General features: G+C 42.7%; 1 protein-coding gene across 2 annotated transcripts; it reads left to right on the forward strand.

The window, feature by feature from the left end:
- Positions 1 to 81: 81 nt before the first annotated feature.
- LOC118361568 (mitogen-activated protein kinase kinase kinase 8-like) lies at positions 82 to 12,907 on the forward strand. 2 transcript variants are annotated; one of them, XM_035741595.2, is made up of 8 exons: positions 82 to 480; positions 881 to 1,310; positions 2,923 to 3,096; positions 3,769 to 4,030; positions 7,534 to 7,640; positions 8,926 to 9,078; positions 10,456 to 10,699; positions 10,920 to 12,907. In XM_035741595.2, exons 2-8 carry the CDS (start codon positions 957 to 959, stop codon positions 11,048 to 11,050), a joined length of 1,425 nt encoding a protein of 474 aa, XP_035597488.1. In that variant the 5' UTR covers positions 82 to 480; positions 881 to 956; the 3' UTR covers positions 11,051 to 12,907. The 2 variants fall into 2 exon arrangements, with proteins under 2 accessions (XP_035597488.1, XP_035597487.1); XM_035741594.2 differs by having other exon boundaries at positions 931 to 1,310.
- Positions 12,908 to 16,308: the final 3,401 nt, after the last annotated feature.

Genomic DNA, 16,308 nt, shown 5'->3' on the forward strand with positions numbered 1-16,308 from the left:
GGGCCCTCAGTTAGGTAACCTGCAAATAGTCTCATGATGACATTTTTTTTAATCATGCTGTCACTATATAGTCAGTTCTCTCATATACAACAGGGCACATTGCGAAATATTTGTATCGAAGCACCGGCAGAATTGTTGGAGTAGTGAAAATACTGAACTATCCCATGGAATCTGATGAATTCGTTTGCTTACAGAAATCAAATATTAGGGGGAAATCCAAGACTATGAAAAGAAAAAAGAAACTACAGAGGAATACACTAAGGTTACAAGACACCACTTTCGGCTTGTGTTTTTATTTACACAATACCACCTAAACACAGAGACTGATAAGGACTTCCTCTTATACTTCCTAGCTCGTGAGTGGGAATTACAGTCCGTGGGCTCTTTAGTGCGCGTTAGAGTTGACAGCAGTCGGACGCAAGAATGAAGTAGCGCGTTCGGAGGGGATCCTACCCTACGTTATTTATTACAAAGAATCAGGTAAGCACATCGTTATTACGCTATTTCAAACAAATAATGGTCCGTTTATATTTGCTATTTGTTAGTGACTTTAGTTATGTTGAGTCTTCAGTGTTGCAGTGTTGGGAGGGCAATTGGTTGACGTAGTCTACACTCGAGTACATTCTTCTTCACTTAGCGATAACCTACAGCAGGGTAGGTCCGCGAGTGATTTTATTAGCCACCCAAGTTCTCTAAAAAACACGAGCAAATAATCTACAAGTGGTTTTAATTTAAGAAATCTGTTCAAAAGTATTCCAATGCATAATAGAGAGGTATGTGATTGTGTACAAGGTTTGAAATGTTTTAGTCAGATATTATATCTGGTTGGGCTTCTTGCGGTCAATTTGCAATCTATAAATTATATGTAATTCTTTTCCAGCCCATATTGGAATTTCAGTTGCCTAATGAATCATCGCCGTTCCATTTCAGAAATCAGCAGAAGCTAGAATATCAAAATGGATTACAAATATGCCAATGCTGGAATAGAACTCCTGCTGGCTCACATGAACATAGAGGATATCATTGGCGCTGTTGAGAATCTCTATCACACTGAGGAGGAAGAGGCTGGGGCATTGTGTGAAGGTCTCTCTCAGGAGGAGATGGATGAGAACGAGGAGACTGTGGATGATTCGGGGGACGAAGTGACAGGGGTGACGGGAGGGACCCAGGGCACACAGCAGGGGAACGGTGGTGGTATGGTCCGGTACGGGACGGTGTCGGACTTGCTCGCCTTCGTCAACCTGATCTCTAACATGCCACCAGAATCACTGCAGCACCAGACCGAGGAGATGGGTGTGTTACTGAACAAGGTGAGACTTCAGGACACTAGTGTTTTTTTTTGTATCTGTCCCCACAAAGGTCTCATTTGATACTTTTGGTCATGTGGTGTACAGTATGTGGACATCTCAATCCAAAATGTTGGAACATTGCTGTGGGGACAGGCTTCCTTTCAGCCGCAAGAGCATTAATGAGGTTGGGCGCTGGTGTTGGGCGATTAGGTCTGGCTTGCAGCTGGCGTTCCAATTCATCCCAAAGGTGTTCAATGGGGTTGAGGTCAGGGCTCTGTGCAGGCCAGTCAAGTTCTTCCACACCGATCTCGGCAAACCATTTCTGTATTGACATTCTCTTTGTGCACGGGGGCATTGTCATGTTGAAACAGGAAAAGGCCATCCCCAAACTGTTGCCACAAAGTTGGAAGCACAGAATCGTCTAGAGAACGTAATTGTACTCTGTAGCATTAAGATTATCCTTCACTGGAACTAAGGGGCCTAGCCCGAACAATGAAAAACAACCCCCGACCATTATTCCTCTTCCACCAAACTTTACAGTTGGAATTATACATTCGAGCAGATATCGTTCTCCTGGCATCCGCCAAACCCATATTCTTCCCTGTCGAACTGCCAGCTGGTGAAGCGGGATTCATCACTCCAGAGAACGCATTTCCACCGCTCCAGAGTCCAATGGCGGCAAACTTTACACCACTTCAGACAACACTTGGCATTGCACATGGTGGTTGCTATGGCATGGAAGCCCATTGCATGAAGCTACTGGCGAGCAGTTCTTGTGCTGATGTTGCTTCCAGAGGCAGTTTGGAACTCGGTAGTGAGTGTCGCAACCAAGGACAGACTATTTTTCAGCACTCGGCAGGCCCGTTCTGTGAGCTTGTGTGGCCTAGTCCCGTTCTGTGAGCTTGTGTGGCCTAGTCCCGTTCTGTGAGCTTGTGTGGCCTAGTCCCGTTCTGTGAGCTTGTGTGGCCTAGTCCCGTTCTGTGAGCTTGTGTGGCCTAGTCCCGTTCTGTGAGCTTGTGTGGCCTAGTCCCGTTCTGTGAGCTTGTGTGGCCTAGTCCCGTTCTGTGAGCTTGTGTGGCCTAGTCCCGTTCTGTGAGCTTGTGTGGCTGAGCAGTTGTTGCTCCTAGATGTTTCCACTTCACAACAACAGCACTCACAGTTGAGCGGGGCAGCTCTAGCAGGGGAGAAATTTGATGAACTGGCTTATTGGAAAGGGGGCATCCTATGATGGTGCAACGTTGAAAGTCTCTGAGCTCTTCAGTAAGGCCCTTCTACTGCCAATGTTTGTCTTTTGAGATTGTGTGGCTGTGTGCTAGATTTTATACACCTGTCAGCAATGGGTGTAGCTAAAATAGCCAAATCCACTAATGTGAAGGGGTGTCCACATACTTTTGTATATAGAGTGTATCAAAGTTTATTTGTCATATGCAAAGGACAATGAAATCTTAGAAGTGGCATTGTGTGTATAAGTGTGGTTGAAACTGTCTGTCCCTTCGTCTGTTAGTCAATCAGTCCGTCTGTTTGTCTGCGTGTATGTATGTGGTCAAGTATAGACAATCTGTCTGTAGGGTTATTTAAAGCCTTTACTGGTTCAGCAACACCTTTCACTCCGTATTTCACTACTTCTGTGCAGAAACACATGGTGCTGAAGAAGGGACGCTATCGCATCGATTTGGATGTACTTCTGTTTCCATGGGTGTGGACCTATAAGACTCCAGGCTCCGGCGGCCATGTTCCAAAGGGATCATTTGGGAAAGTCCACTTGGCCCAGGATACCGTTACCAGGAAGCGGATGGCATGTAAACGGGTGAGTCAATGAGTCCACGTGCAGGAATGTCTGGCATGTTTGCAGAGTGGATTTCTCGAAACTGCTGCTGGCCGATCTATGTGCCAAGATTGATTTCTGGCAGGAAGTTTTGTTTTCAAAGCAATAGAAACTATTTTGTTAGGCCAATATAAAAGCAGAATGTCACATGCGAAGTCAGTCAGGTATTTGCACCCAAAAACTTTGAAAGCTGCAACAGAACATCTAGAAAGAGGAAGACTATGTACTGTAGAAAGAGACAAATATGTATCTGCGACATCTCAAAAGCCAGTATTGCAGACAGATAGAAACTGAAAGTATTTGTCTGGTTACCCCACAGGAAACCCCCCACGCTAGTTTATCGCAGGGCCTAACCCCCAATCTATCTCCTTAGTGCTGAGTGTCAAGCAGAGACGCACTCTAATCACAATGGTACTTCACCTGGGGTAGAAGAGGATATGGCTTTTATATTATTTCTGCCCACAAATAGTTACACACGATGGGAGTGGCTTCCTGGTCTGGCAATTCCATAGTCAGTGGAATGTTTACATACTAAAGACTTTGTAGATACTTTGCATAATAGACATATTTTACTGTACATGTCTAAATCTCTTTTTAAATATAATGTCTATAGAATGTTCTTTAATGCCTTAATGGTTCTATTCATGCTACTAGATCCCCATGGAGCATTTCAAACCAGCCGATGTGGAGATCCAGGCCCGGTTCCGCCACGAGAACATTGCAGAGCTCTACGGTGCTCTCCTCTGGGACCAGAACATCCATCTGTTCATGGAGGCCGGCGAGGGAGGCTCGGTTCTGGAGAAACTGGACAGCTGTGGACCCATGAGGGAGTTTGAGATCATCTGGGTCACCCAGCAGGTCCTCAGGGGCCTGGAGTATCTGCACTCTCACAATGTCATCCACCACGACATCAAACGTGAGTGGAAAGTGCCCAAAACAAACGTTAAAAAATGCACATTAGTACACTCAATTAGTAAGCATTAGAGTTAGAGCAAGTTATAGGCCTATAGCCTCTGCTTTTACCACAGTTTCGAAACTCAGTTTTTCTCAAACACATCAAAAATGGAACCCAGGTATGTGTCCGAAACACACACATGCACACTAGTAGTATATGTGTGGCCTCCACTGGGCCCAAGCTGGTTAAATCAACGTTGTTTCAACATAATTTGTCAGTATATTATGACATGGAATCTACGTGGAAAATACATTGGATTTTTAAAAAAAAGTTGTTTTGAGGGTAACATTTCATGCACAGGATTATGCCATCACGGTAACCAATTTTCAACAGAGACAAACCTTGTATAAGATATGTTGAATTTGTACCTTTGAAACAACGTCAGATCTTCAGCGCAATATCCACTAGAAGAAAAAAAACTGTAGGCTGGGCTGCACCTCCTACTGGAGAGTCGATCTATCTACAGCAGTTTTTTTTTATTTCTGTCTCCCACCCAGGGTTTTAACAAAGCCCAGCTTAGCTTTGATATTTGTCACGGACTATTACCAATGTGCTATCGTGAGAATTGTTGTGGAGAAATCTACACTTAATAGATTCACTGGAACTATCAAATGAATCCCAAACATTAGGTTCAACAGAGTAAATGAAATGTAGCCATACTTTATGAATCATATATCCTCAATGATGCTATTTAGGCCTATATAGCATTTGAGCAGTCATCAACAGATATTGTTTAAATTCAGCCCTTGTAGGCCTAGGATTTCAAATGAAACATACAGATAATAACATATGTTGGATTCCCGTCTCCATCTCAACCAAAAATGGAAGTTATAAAGAATTTACAGTTTGATTTGATTTCGTCCTATTCTTTCACCTAGATTTTTGGTCAAAATGGAGACGTGAATCTGACATTGTCAATTATTAATTTGTAGACAAACTGGAATTAAAGCAAGACTCACTGGCAAACATGGAGCGATCTCCTTCAAAAGTTTATATTTGGTTGCGTTAACAACCAAACACAATTCAATATCACTTTTGCAATACAGTAAATAGCCTATTAACTGTCGAGAAATTAACAAATTACATGTTGGATTCACATCTCCAGCTCAACCAAAAATAAAAGTTAAAGAATAGGATTAAGCCAGTGGATCAGAGGGAACTATCCAAGCAGTAGAATTGTGCTTGATTGCATTGTCAACCAAACACAATTCAATATTACTTTTGTAAGATAGACTTAACTTTAGGCTATTTACTATCTTACAAACTAATGTAACATTCAACTTTACAATGAATAACGCATCCATGACCACATTTTGAAGTTAACTGTAACAAATGTATTTGTATATAATCGTGGAAAGCGTGCATGTTCAGGGTTGAAGGTCTTTGGGAATCGAAACAATTGCTATAATAATCTTCACAGATTCTCAAATGGCATTGATCACTTGCACCATGTACTTTAATGTAAATTTCAACTAACTGCATTCCAGTTAATTTGGTTGTGCTATTAGATGAAGCAGTGATGACACATTAAGTTGTTGTAAAAACAAAACATCTGACATTGTAGTCCCATTTGAACTTTGGTGTGCTTTTAAATGGTTGAAAGTGCAGTTTAGGTGACAACCAAACCAAAAACCAGACAGTGATTTTTCTATTGGAATATGGTTGTGCTTTTACATGGTTGAAGGCATGGTGATAACATATTGGGAAAATAGGTTGAAATCTCATTGATCAACATATGTAACCAATACTGCCCAATGCTCCACATTGAAATGACATGGTGTGCCCAGTGGGCTGTTACTGTCATTATCCACTTTATGTCAAATGTAACCAAGATAGGACTTTCGAGTAAACTGCACCTTGAACCAACGGCTTCATAGGAAACTCAACCACAGACAACTAAAGAAACCACGTGAGCCTTGTAAGAAGGCAGGATGAAGCTGTGGTGTTGCTGACAGTGTTCAGGTCACACAGGTAGCTAACAGGGTTTTTTATAGGGGTTGTCCCAAATGGCACCCTAACCCCTATTTAGTGCACTACCTTTAACCTGGTCAAAAGTAGTGCACTATATAGGTAATAGGGAGCCATTTGGGGCAACACCCAGTATCTGATTAGCTAGCTACTGAAGTTGCTGAAACACAGGATTTTAGAGCGAGATAGATTAGATAGCAAGGCTAGGGCTGCAGGCAGGTGGCAGTGAGCTCACAGTGGAGTAGCGCAGCGCTGTCCGTCGCACGTGAGATTTGCTTCCAAGATTGTAGTGAGCTAAAGTCAATCACAACACAGCATTCAAAGCTCTGTGGCGCTACAGCTAACATCAGTCAAAACGGTGTTGATAAATGCATTTGAATTTAACCATGAAAAGACCTTTGAGGTTAGAAACCCCCTTTTTTTGAGGGGGAACTGGCGAGAGGTCAGCAGGAAGTAGTCAGCGTGTACATGCGACACGAGCACAATACTGTAAATTAAAAACAATTACAATGGTCAGCAGCAGAGCTTTAAACTCAGCGAGCGATACCCTCTCCTCCAGTAAATGTATTGTATTAACGTTAACTTTATAATGTTGGGTGTTCCCTAGTAAAAGTTATACTATCTATAGGGGTTAATGTATTGCAATGAACTTTAAACAAAGACCTGTGGACCAGTCTATTATTGTTCAGTCAGTCAATCAGGGCTTGGCTAAAGACTAAAAGCACTATATGTAGCATCTGGAAATTCCAGTCAGACCCTCCCTCCTTCCCTGCAGCAGGATTGACTGTAGGGCTTCTTAGAAGAAACCAGTGAGTTATTACTTTCTGACGTTTCACTGTGGTCTTGTGCTCTTCCTGTCCTCCAGTCAAATGATGAATCCCAAATGGCACCCTATTCCCTATGAAGTACCCTATGTAGTGACCATAGGACTTTGGTCAACAGTAGTGCTCTATATCGGGAATAGGGTGCTATTTGGGACACACAAGTATGTAATGTTACCTCAGTGAGGTAAGGGATCAGGGGGGCAAGGAAGGAGAGGAGGTTTGGGAAAAGCCTGCTTATTCATTATAACTGTCAAATTCTGTGCCAAAACCCTGAAAGATGTTTGTTTGACTTCAGTAATGACTTTTAAACGCTTTAGTTCCCTTTTTCTTTAAGCTCAGTCAAAAGCCATTCAGAGACTCAACATGCCTCATAGCATGCTCTGTGTGAACTTTAACTTTACATCAGTGCAAATGTTGATACTTCTCGCTTCCTTAAATGTACATACAGTTCCTATCACACATACTGTATGTCAAGAGCAATTTCAGCAAATGATAGAAGAAATGTGGACCTTGTGACAAACATTTAACAGAGTCGCATGTTAGCACACACTATATTAGGCTCTGAGATTATACTGTATCTTGCAGCACATGTTCTTTAGCTTTGACATGGCTGAACTGCACAGCTTTTCTGGTGAATCTCACTCACCCTCTTTCCCCCCTTTCTCTATTCAGCCAGCAACATTGTTCTGATGTCAGACAAAGCGGTGCTGGTGGACTTTGGCCTGACGGTGCAGATGACAGAGGAGTTGTACACCCCTAGGGACCTGCGCGGCACAGAGGTAAGTGACTCTGCTCTCTTCAACACCCTCCGGTCTATGACATAACAACAAAAGACATGCATAGGCTTATGACATAACAACAAAAGACACTCAAGCCTATGACATAACAACAAAAGACACTCAAGCCTATGACATAACAAGAAAAGACTCTCAAGCCTATGACATAACAACAAAAGATACTCATAGGCTTATGACATAACAACAAAAGACACTCTCAGGCCTATGACATAACAACAAAAGACACTCTCAGGCCTATGACATGACATACAGGGTTAGGGTCAATTAATTTTCAATTCAGTCAATGTTTTTTTTGGGGGGGGTTCAGTTGACTTCCTGGTGACCTATGACATGACAACAAGAGCAAATTCTTACTTCGTGAGAAGTTCAATAGGTGTGTTTACTAGAAGGGAAAGCGGCAGTTTTTCCATTCAAGATTGAGATCAAGCGATGCCTCAGGGCATTCTGAAAATTATTTAGTTAGTAGACGTGTCAGTGTTTGTCTCACAGTGTCCTATAGCAAAGGAATTGGTGCAGGGGAATCACATCAAACACGAAGAGATATTGTATAGGTTTATAGGTGGACTATAGGTTTTGTGAGCAATGCTTAGGCTACAGAGTTGTCTCAAATTGACATTGTTTATCAGTAATAATACAGTAGGTTGAAAGCCTTTGAACACTAGCATTTTCAGATTCCAATTTACATCATTATTCAGTTGGGAAAATCTTGGAGGAGGCATTCACTCTGTTCTTTCTCACGACCCTCCCTCTGCTCATCGTCCTCTTCCTAATCCTCTCCTCAACCCTCTCCTCCCCTCTGTGGTGACCTATACCCCTGATGGCTGAGTGGGAAAGTCCCAGGGCAGAGAGACTGACACCCAGCATTAGTAACAGGGAGGGAGATAGCTAGCCAGCAGAGTGGAGCTGCTGAGACTAGGCTGACATTAGCTAACATGGGGGAAGGCTGGAAATTCCAGTTGAGAGATGGACTCTGGTCTGATGTTTACTGTTTCACATTTCACAGAACACCAGCCCAGCTGCTCTTAGGGTTCCTGTATTAATACATAGTCATAGAGACACTTTATTATTCATTTTATAACTGTTATGATTATGATTATCACTGGCAACATGACTACATTTTTAATTATTTTTTTTACATTTGATGAAGAAAAATATGGGGTACTGTCCAAACACTCGTTTTCTTCTTCAACAATTGACATTATGCCATTGACCCTGTGAGTAACCATTGACCCTTTGAGTAACTGTGGTCTTGTGTTTTCTTCCTCAGATGTATATGAGCCCGGAGGTGGTTCTGTGTCGAGGACACAACACCAAGACGGATATCTACAGTCTGGGAACCACCATTATCCACATGCAAACTGGCAGCCCGCCCTGGGTCAGGAGATACCCACGCAGGTCCTACCCATCCTACCTCTACATAGTAAGTGCTACTCTCCCTATCTCCCTCTCTACCCATCCTACCTCTACATAGTAAGCATCTCCTGAAAGTAAAAAAAAAAATATCACTATGATTTATGCACTTCCAATAAATGCACAAATATATAAAGTAGTGTGGCAGAAGTTGTTTCTGCATAGTCATTCCACTAAGTAATGGGACAATGGAAAGTGGATGGATGAAGTGTATAGATAAGTGAATGGTGAACATACAGGCCTTCCTCTTGCTACACTGACAAGGCTGAAGGAGGGGAAACCCCCACTTGTAGCCAGTCTTTGAAGCAGACAGATGTTTTCATCACCCAGTTTAGATTTCCACGGCATAGGCCTAGATTCTTGCAAGATCATTTCTCAAACATCATGTGATCCCTTAACGTGACTGCCTGCATCCCAAATGGCACCCTAATTCCCTGTATGGAGCACTACTTCCGACCAGAGCCTTAGGGGCCCTGGTCAAAAGTAGTGCACTATGTTGGGAATAAGTTGCCATTTGGGATGCTGCATCTGTCTCTGGCACATTATCAGCATACTCCTTCAGGCTCAGTACAATAGTTCTGTTTTGCTTTTAACAGTGTTGTTCATGATCACATTCCTGATTTGAAGAGGTCCCGTTTCTTTTTTTGGATTGGCTGCAGTTCCCGAACCTGACTTTCTGTCGCTAAAAATACTGAGATTTCTGCTTATGTGGCATCCAATGGCCTGTGTCCTTTCAGCTGCTGCTCAGTGTGCAGTCACTCCACGCTGCCGCCTGTACACAAAACAGTTGGAACAAATGTAGTTATTTGTCTGTTGTAATATATTAGGCTATTGCAAACATAAGCATGACACAAGCAGGTTGTTTAGCAATTTGATCTTATTCCAGGATTCAAGATTTCGGGAAAACCAGAGAATTTATTGAAAGTTCAAGGAATTTTGCAACCCTACTTGTACATCAAACTTGTTTTACACTCGGGGAGTTGTGCCCAGAGATAGCATGAGTTGCAGGATAGCTTTTATTCTTACCGAGCCATCACCGTGACTAAAAAGACAAGGAATGCTTATAGTGATGGTGGCTAGGTCTCGACCTAACCTGACATCGCATTCTCACGTTCCATAGAAGACTCATATGTGAAACTGTTGAATCAGACCTAGTTGGGTTATTTTCTTTAAAAAGAGCAGTGTTGGGTTGTCCATGCTGTGTTATTGAGAAATGACCCAGCGGGTCAGACCGGAAGACTGGATGCGCAGTTTTGTTGTTTTTAACCCAGGATTTTTTTTAGAGTGTAGAACTATAAGAATAGCTGTGAAACCCTAATTATCTATATGGTTCTACCACAGAGGTAGGATGGCTTTACTACAATTCTAATTCCATGACTCCCCTCAGATCCACAAGCAGGCCCCTCCCCTGGAGGACATAGCAGAGGACTGCAGTGGTGCCATGAGGTCCTTCCTGGAGCGAGCCCTGGAGAGGAACCCTGCCCAGCGCAGCTCTGCAGCCGAGCTCCTGAGGGACGAGGCCATCAACCCTCCCAGGGAGGAGCAGCCACGCTGCTGGAGCCTGGACTCAGCCCTGGTGGAGACTTCACACCCTCTGAGGCAGCACAGCCAGCAGCCTGACACCACACAGGGTAGGGACTTATATATCTTCCTGTTCTCTATCATCGTACTTCCCTAAAATATACTTTGTTCCTCATATTCCCTACAGAGGTAGGCAGGGACTTCAAATGTTAACTGTGCTGTGGTAAAATGCCTACGCACTTCCTCAAGCGACACGTACACACTAATATCTGTATGAAACTTCATGAGAGCATATGTTACCAATAACAATACAATTCCCTTTTTTTGCAGAATCGTCTCTGTACTCTGAGCCTGAGGACTCTGCCCACCTGAGGAGGAAGGGATCACTGTACATTGACCTAGGGGCAATGACTGGGTACTATAATCTAGTAAGAGGCCCCCCTGCTACAGAGTATGGCTAACCCTGAGCGTAACCCAAAGACACATTTAGTAAGACCTCTGACAGAAATTGGTCTGGTAAAGCTATAACTGTAACCTTTAACCTTAGCCTGGTACTAAGATAATTACTTTATTATCCCCATGGGGACATTTTGGTATGGGTGAACTGATAGGTCAGAGACTCTCAGGAAGTTGAGTTTGGAACTCATGAAGACTCAATGGTGAATGTGTGTCTGATATGTTTTGAAAGAGTCACTAGAAGGACAGAGGGTTGTGTAGAGCAGGTGAAATGGACGCTGTAGCTATCTTAGTTTGCCATCTCTCAACAGTGCTGAGCCTCATTGGTTGAAAGAGATGTGTTACTCAGTAACTCTGGGTTTCATTGGTCAACAGTGGAATAAGCGACATCTTGTGATGTGCTCTGTAGATACATGATATATTAGCATGTTTTACAAGTTTGTTTCTTGCTCTCTTAAAAATAAAGGTGTAAGTTGGAACCAAATGACATTCTCGAGAGCGATGCCATAGGGGAACCATGTTAGGGTCTTTGAAGAAGCATAAATGGGATGGTTCTTTGAACAACCATACCAAAATCCAAAACCGGTGTAGGGTTTTAAGCCTTATTTGCATATTTCCCAGGGTGCCTTTCGAGTGAATATTAGAGTTAAAAGTACTACCCATGACTGTTTGCTAGTGATAAAGACATGCTTGTTGCATTCACTCATTTTCAGTTCTGTGGCTTCACCAAGAGAAATCCTAAATCAAATTATTTAAAACAAAACATATTTCATAAGGCCTTTTTCGAGTGCCTAGTTGTGGCCTGAAACTCATAGTTTACAAGCCACAATATGCTGGCTTTATAAGTGATGTGTAATTCCTATTGGAATCCAGCCAGACATATTCAATGTTTGACATTTTTATTCACCCACTACCTGCCTTCAAAATGACTGCCAGGGTTGGGGAGACTAAGATAAACATCTAAACTGGAACAACCATTTCAGCAACGGGTGCAATAAGTCCAAGTAACAGATTGGATTTCTTTATAAAAATGTATGTTATTTATATTTGAGTAGCATAGGATTTCTGAATCAATCAATGTGCATGCAAAAACATTTTAAAAAACAATGTAAAAAAAATCGACCTGCACTAGGGCCTGCTGGGAAATATGATAATGATGGGTGTGGTTTTGGTTCAACTCTGGTTATTAACACCAACAATGGGGTTCTTTTACACTACTGAGTGTTCATTTACCTCTACAGTGTTAATTTAACTTGAATCAACACTAGAAATGTTACACTGAAAAATTAACACTAGTTAACACTGGCCAATTTACTGTGTGCTATGAAAGGGACACACATCTGCAGGCGTCAATACAATTCAAAAACCTTTTAGAATTCCGAAGAATCATCACGTTAAGAACCCCACATTTAACTCAAAGGTTCTTTATCGAGAAAGAGTTCCCCAAGGAACCTTCAGAGTTTAGGAAGACCCATTTAAAAACCTTTTATTTATTTTTCAGCGTAAAGAAATGTTTGCATGTGTCTTATGATTGAGACATTCTGTGTGTCAATATGATTTCTGACAATGTATTTGCGGTTTGTACAAACCATATTGTCTGAATGAACTTTTTGTTTGTTCCTGTGGAATCTGAATATTATATTTTGAGTACTTGCTATGCAAGTTACACTATGTAGTACATGTGTAATCAATGATCTTTTACATGTATTTTACCTATTGGATTTGTGGTTTTCTAATGAGATAAATGTCTGTAGCATTTTGTAAATTGACTTCAGTCTCTTACACGGTACTTTATCTCAATATGAAGTTGAATTACTGAATAACATGTCATATAATTCATCTGAATAAAATGAAAAAGTCAACACCTGTGTTTTTGTCATGTTAAAGGTCGAATAACTAGATAAAATGGAAGGGGGACATCATATTGAAGGTATATTGAAGGTATCTGGTGAATGAGTGGGAGGTTTTCATTTTTGGTCAGATTCCACTGTGTGAACATGTCACAGCGCAGGCAGCTCATACACACAAACACCTGTAGTTACTAGTTCCTGCTCTGAAATGTTTTTGAAGAATTGCAAATTGTTATTATAAAGTTTGCATACTATATACATTACAACTCTTCCTTCAACTACTATGTGAGTGGGCTCCATCCAACATGCTCAAATGTTTTCCGTTACACAACTACAGTTCCTCGATAGCATCGGAGATCAATTTCCTTATCAGGAAGCATGTCGCTCCAATCTCGCTGATGTCATGGTAACAGTGTGTGGGCAGGACCGGTGACAGGGCGAGGGCGGGTATCAACTAGGTATTCCCTGACCTCAGCTAACTATGACTAACACTGACGTGATGACCATATATGGCTGTATGAGTGGCTGAGATGCAGAGAAACCTGCTACTGTAAATTCTGTGTTATTCACTAATAGATCTGAGGCAAACCCCTCTGATGATCACCATCCCCCACACAGCGAGTATCCCAAATGGCACCATATTCCCTACATAGTGAGCCCAATGGGCTCTGGTGAAAAGCAGTGCACTATATAGGGGATAGGGTGCTATTTGGGATGTAGTCAGTGTGAAAGGGAAATGCACGCAGAGATAATATGATAAATAGCTCACACCAACGTTCGCCCTGAGGTGGAATCTCTGAGAGAGAGAATGAAAGAGAGAGAACAAACAGACACATCATAATAGCCCCAGTACAGAACACAATTTGACCCAACCAAATCAGGAGAAAACAAAAACATAATTACTTGACACATTTGAAAGAATTAACAAAAAAAAGAGTAAACTAGAATGCTATTTGGCCTTAAATAGAGAGTACACAGTAGCAGAATATCTGACCACATTGACTGACCCAAACTTAAGGAAAGCTTTGACTATGTACAGACTCAGTGAGCATAGCCTTGCTATTGAGAAAGGACGACCGTAGGCAGGCCTGGCTCTCAAGAGAAGACAGGCTATGTGGTGCACGCTGCCCACAAAATGAGGTAGAAACTGAGCTGCACTTCCTAACCAAATGTATGACCATATTAGAGACACACATTTCCCTCAGATTACACAGATACACAAAGAACTCAAAAACAAAGGCAACCTTTTGTACTTTCACTATTTGCAAATTTTTTTTATTTTAACTTTATTTAACCAGGCAAGTCAGTTAAGAACAAATTCTTATTTTCAATGACAGCCTAGGAACACTGGGTTAACTGCCTGTTCAGGGGCAGAACAACAGATTTGTCATTCAAACCCCCTTGTCAGCTCGGGGGTTTGAACTTGCAACCTTTCCGGTTACTAGTCCAATGCGCTAATCCCTAGGCTACCCTGCAGCCCAACATAACATGACATTTTTTGTGTGTAATGTTTACTGTACATTTTTATTGTTTATAATCTTGTTCACTCACTTGCTTTATATGTTTCCCATGCCAATAAAGCCGTTAAATTGAAATTGAGAGATAGAGACCATAGCTGGTTTCTCATTATGAAGCTATGGTCAACTCATCATTGACACTGAGTCAGTCTTTGATCTTATCAGCGATGATCGTTGCAGGGGAATCCACTGAAGCCATTTTATGTCGCTGTTTATCAATGAGCCCCCAAGGGAGAGTATGTGGTAAATCCGGTGATGTACACTGAGTAAACAAAACATTAAGGACACCTGCCCTCTTCATGACAGACTGCTGCGTTGACCATATCAACGCCAAACCGACAGTCATGCGTCATGACAGCAGTAAAATTCTGCCGAGTGACCATTGAGTCACGGTAATCTCCTCTTATGCACTCTGGACATGAGTTGGTAGTACCCAACTCCTTAAATATCAATCAGGTCTCTACTGGCCTGGCACTACTGGCCTAGGGCTCTATTGTCCCTCTAACATTCTGACATCAATGCAATTGAAAATCACACCAAACACTTATCCTGAAAACAGTATGTGCTTTTAAAACTCACCTCATTGTGATTGATCGATTTGACAGGTTGAAACTAAGTGGACAACATGGATGTTCTTTAAAACCTAACACAATGAAATGGATAGCGCTTTCTAAGGTAATGATTCATTCAAAACACCCATATGCATAGGCCTATAAAGTACTGAATTAAAATAGTACTGAAAAACAATTCAGGACCCTGTCTTTGAAAGATAATTAGTAAAAATCCAAATAACTTCACAGATCTTTAAGGTCACAGTTATGTAAACGTAGGACACTAAAGAGGCCTTTCTAGGGACTCTGAAAAACACCAAAAAAACAAGATGCCCAGGGTCCCTGCTCATCTGCGCGAACGTGCCTTAGGCATGCTGCAAGGAGGCATGAGGACTGCAGATGTGGCCAGGGCATTAAATTGCAATGTCCGTTCTGTGAGACGCCTAAGACAGCACTACGGGGAGACAGGACGGACAGCTGATCGTCCTTGCAGTGGCAGATCACGTGTAGCAACACCTGCACAGGATCGGTACATCCGAACATCACACCTGCGGGACAGGTACAGGATGGGAACAACAACTGCCCGAGTTACACCAGGAACACACAATCCCTCCATCAGTGCTCAGACTGTCCGCAACAGGCTGAGAGAGGCAGGACTGAGGGCTTGTAGGCCTGTTGTAAGGCAGGTCCTCACCACACATCACTGGCAACACCGTCGTCTATGAACACAAACCCACCGTCGCTGGACCAGACAGGACTGGCAAAAATTGCTCTTCACTGACGAGTCATGGTTTTGTCTAACCAGGGGTGATGGTCAGATTTGCGTTCATCGCCGAAGGAATGAGCGTTACACCGAGGCCTGTACTCTGGAGCTGGATCGATTTGGATGTGGAGGGTCCGTCATGGTCTGGGGCGGTGTGTCACAGCATCATCGGACTGAGCTTGTTGTCATTGCAGGCAATCTCAACGCTGTGGGTTAAAGGGAAGATATCCTCCTCCCTCATGTGGTACCCTTCCTGCAAGCTCATCCTGACATGACCCTCCAGCATGACAATGCCACCAGCTATACTGCTCATTCTGTGCGTGATTTCCTGCAAGACAGGAAAGTCAGTGTTCTGCCATGGCCAGCGAATAGGCCGGATCTCAATCCCATTGAGCATGTCTGGGACCTGCTGGATCAGAGGGTGAGGGCTAGGGCCATTCCCCCCAAAAAATGTCTGGGAACTTGCAGGTGCCTTGGTGGAAGAGTAGGGTAACATCTCACAGGAGGAACTGGCAAATCTGGTGCAGTCCATGAGGAGGAGATGCACTGCAGTACTTAATGCAGCTGGTGGCCACACCAGAT

This window comes from Oncorhynchus keta, chromosome 28, assembly GCF_023373465.1.
Source record: "Oncorhynchus keta strain PuntledgeMale-10-30-2019 chromosome 28, Oket_V2, whole genome shotgun sequence".
In the NCBI taxonomy this organism is placed as follows: Eukaryota; Metazoa; Chordata; class Actinopteri; order Salmoniformes; family Salmonidae; genus Oncorhynchus; species Oncorhynchus keta.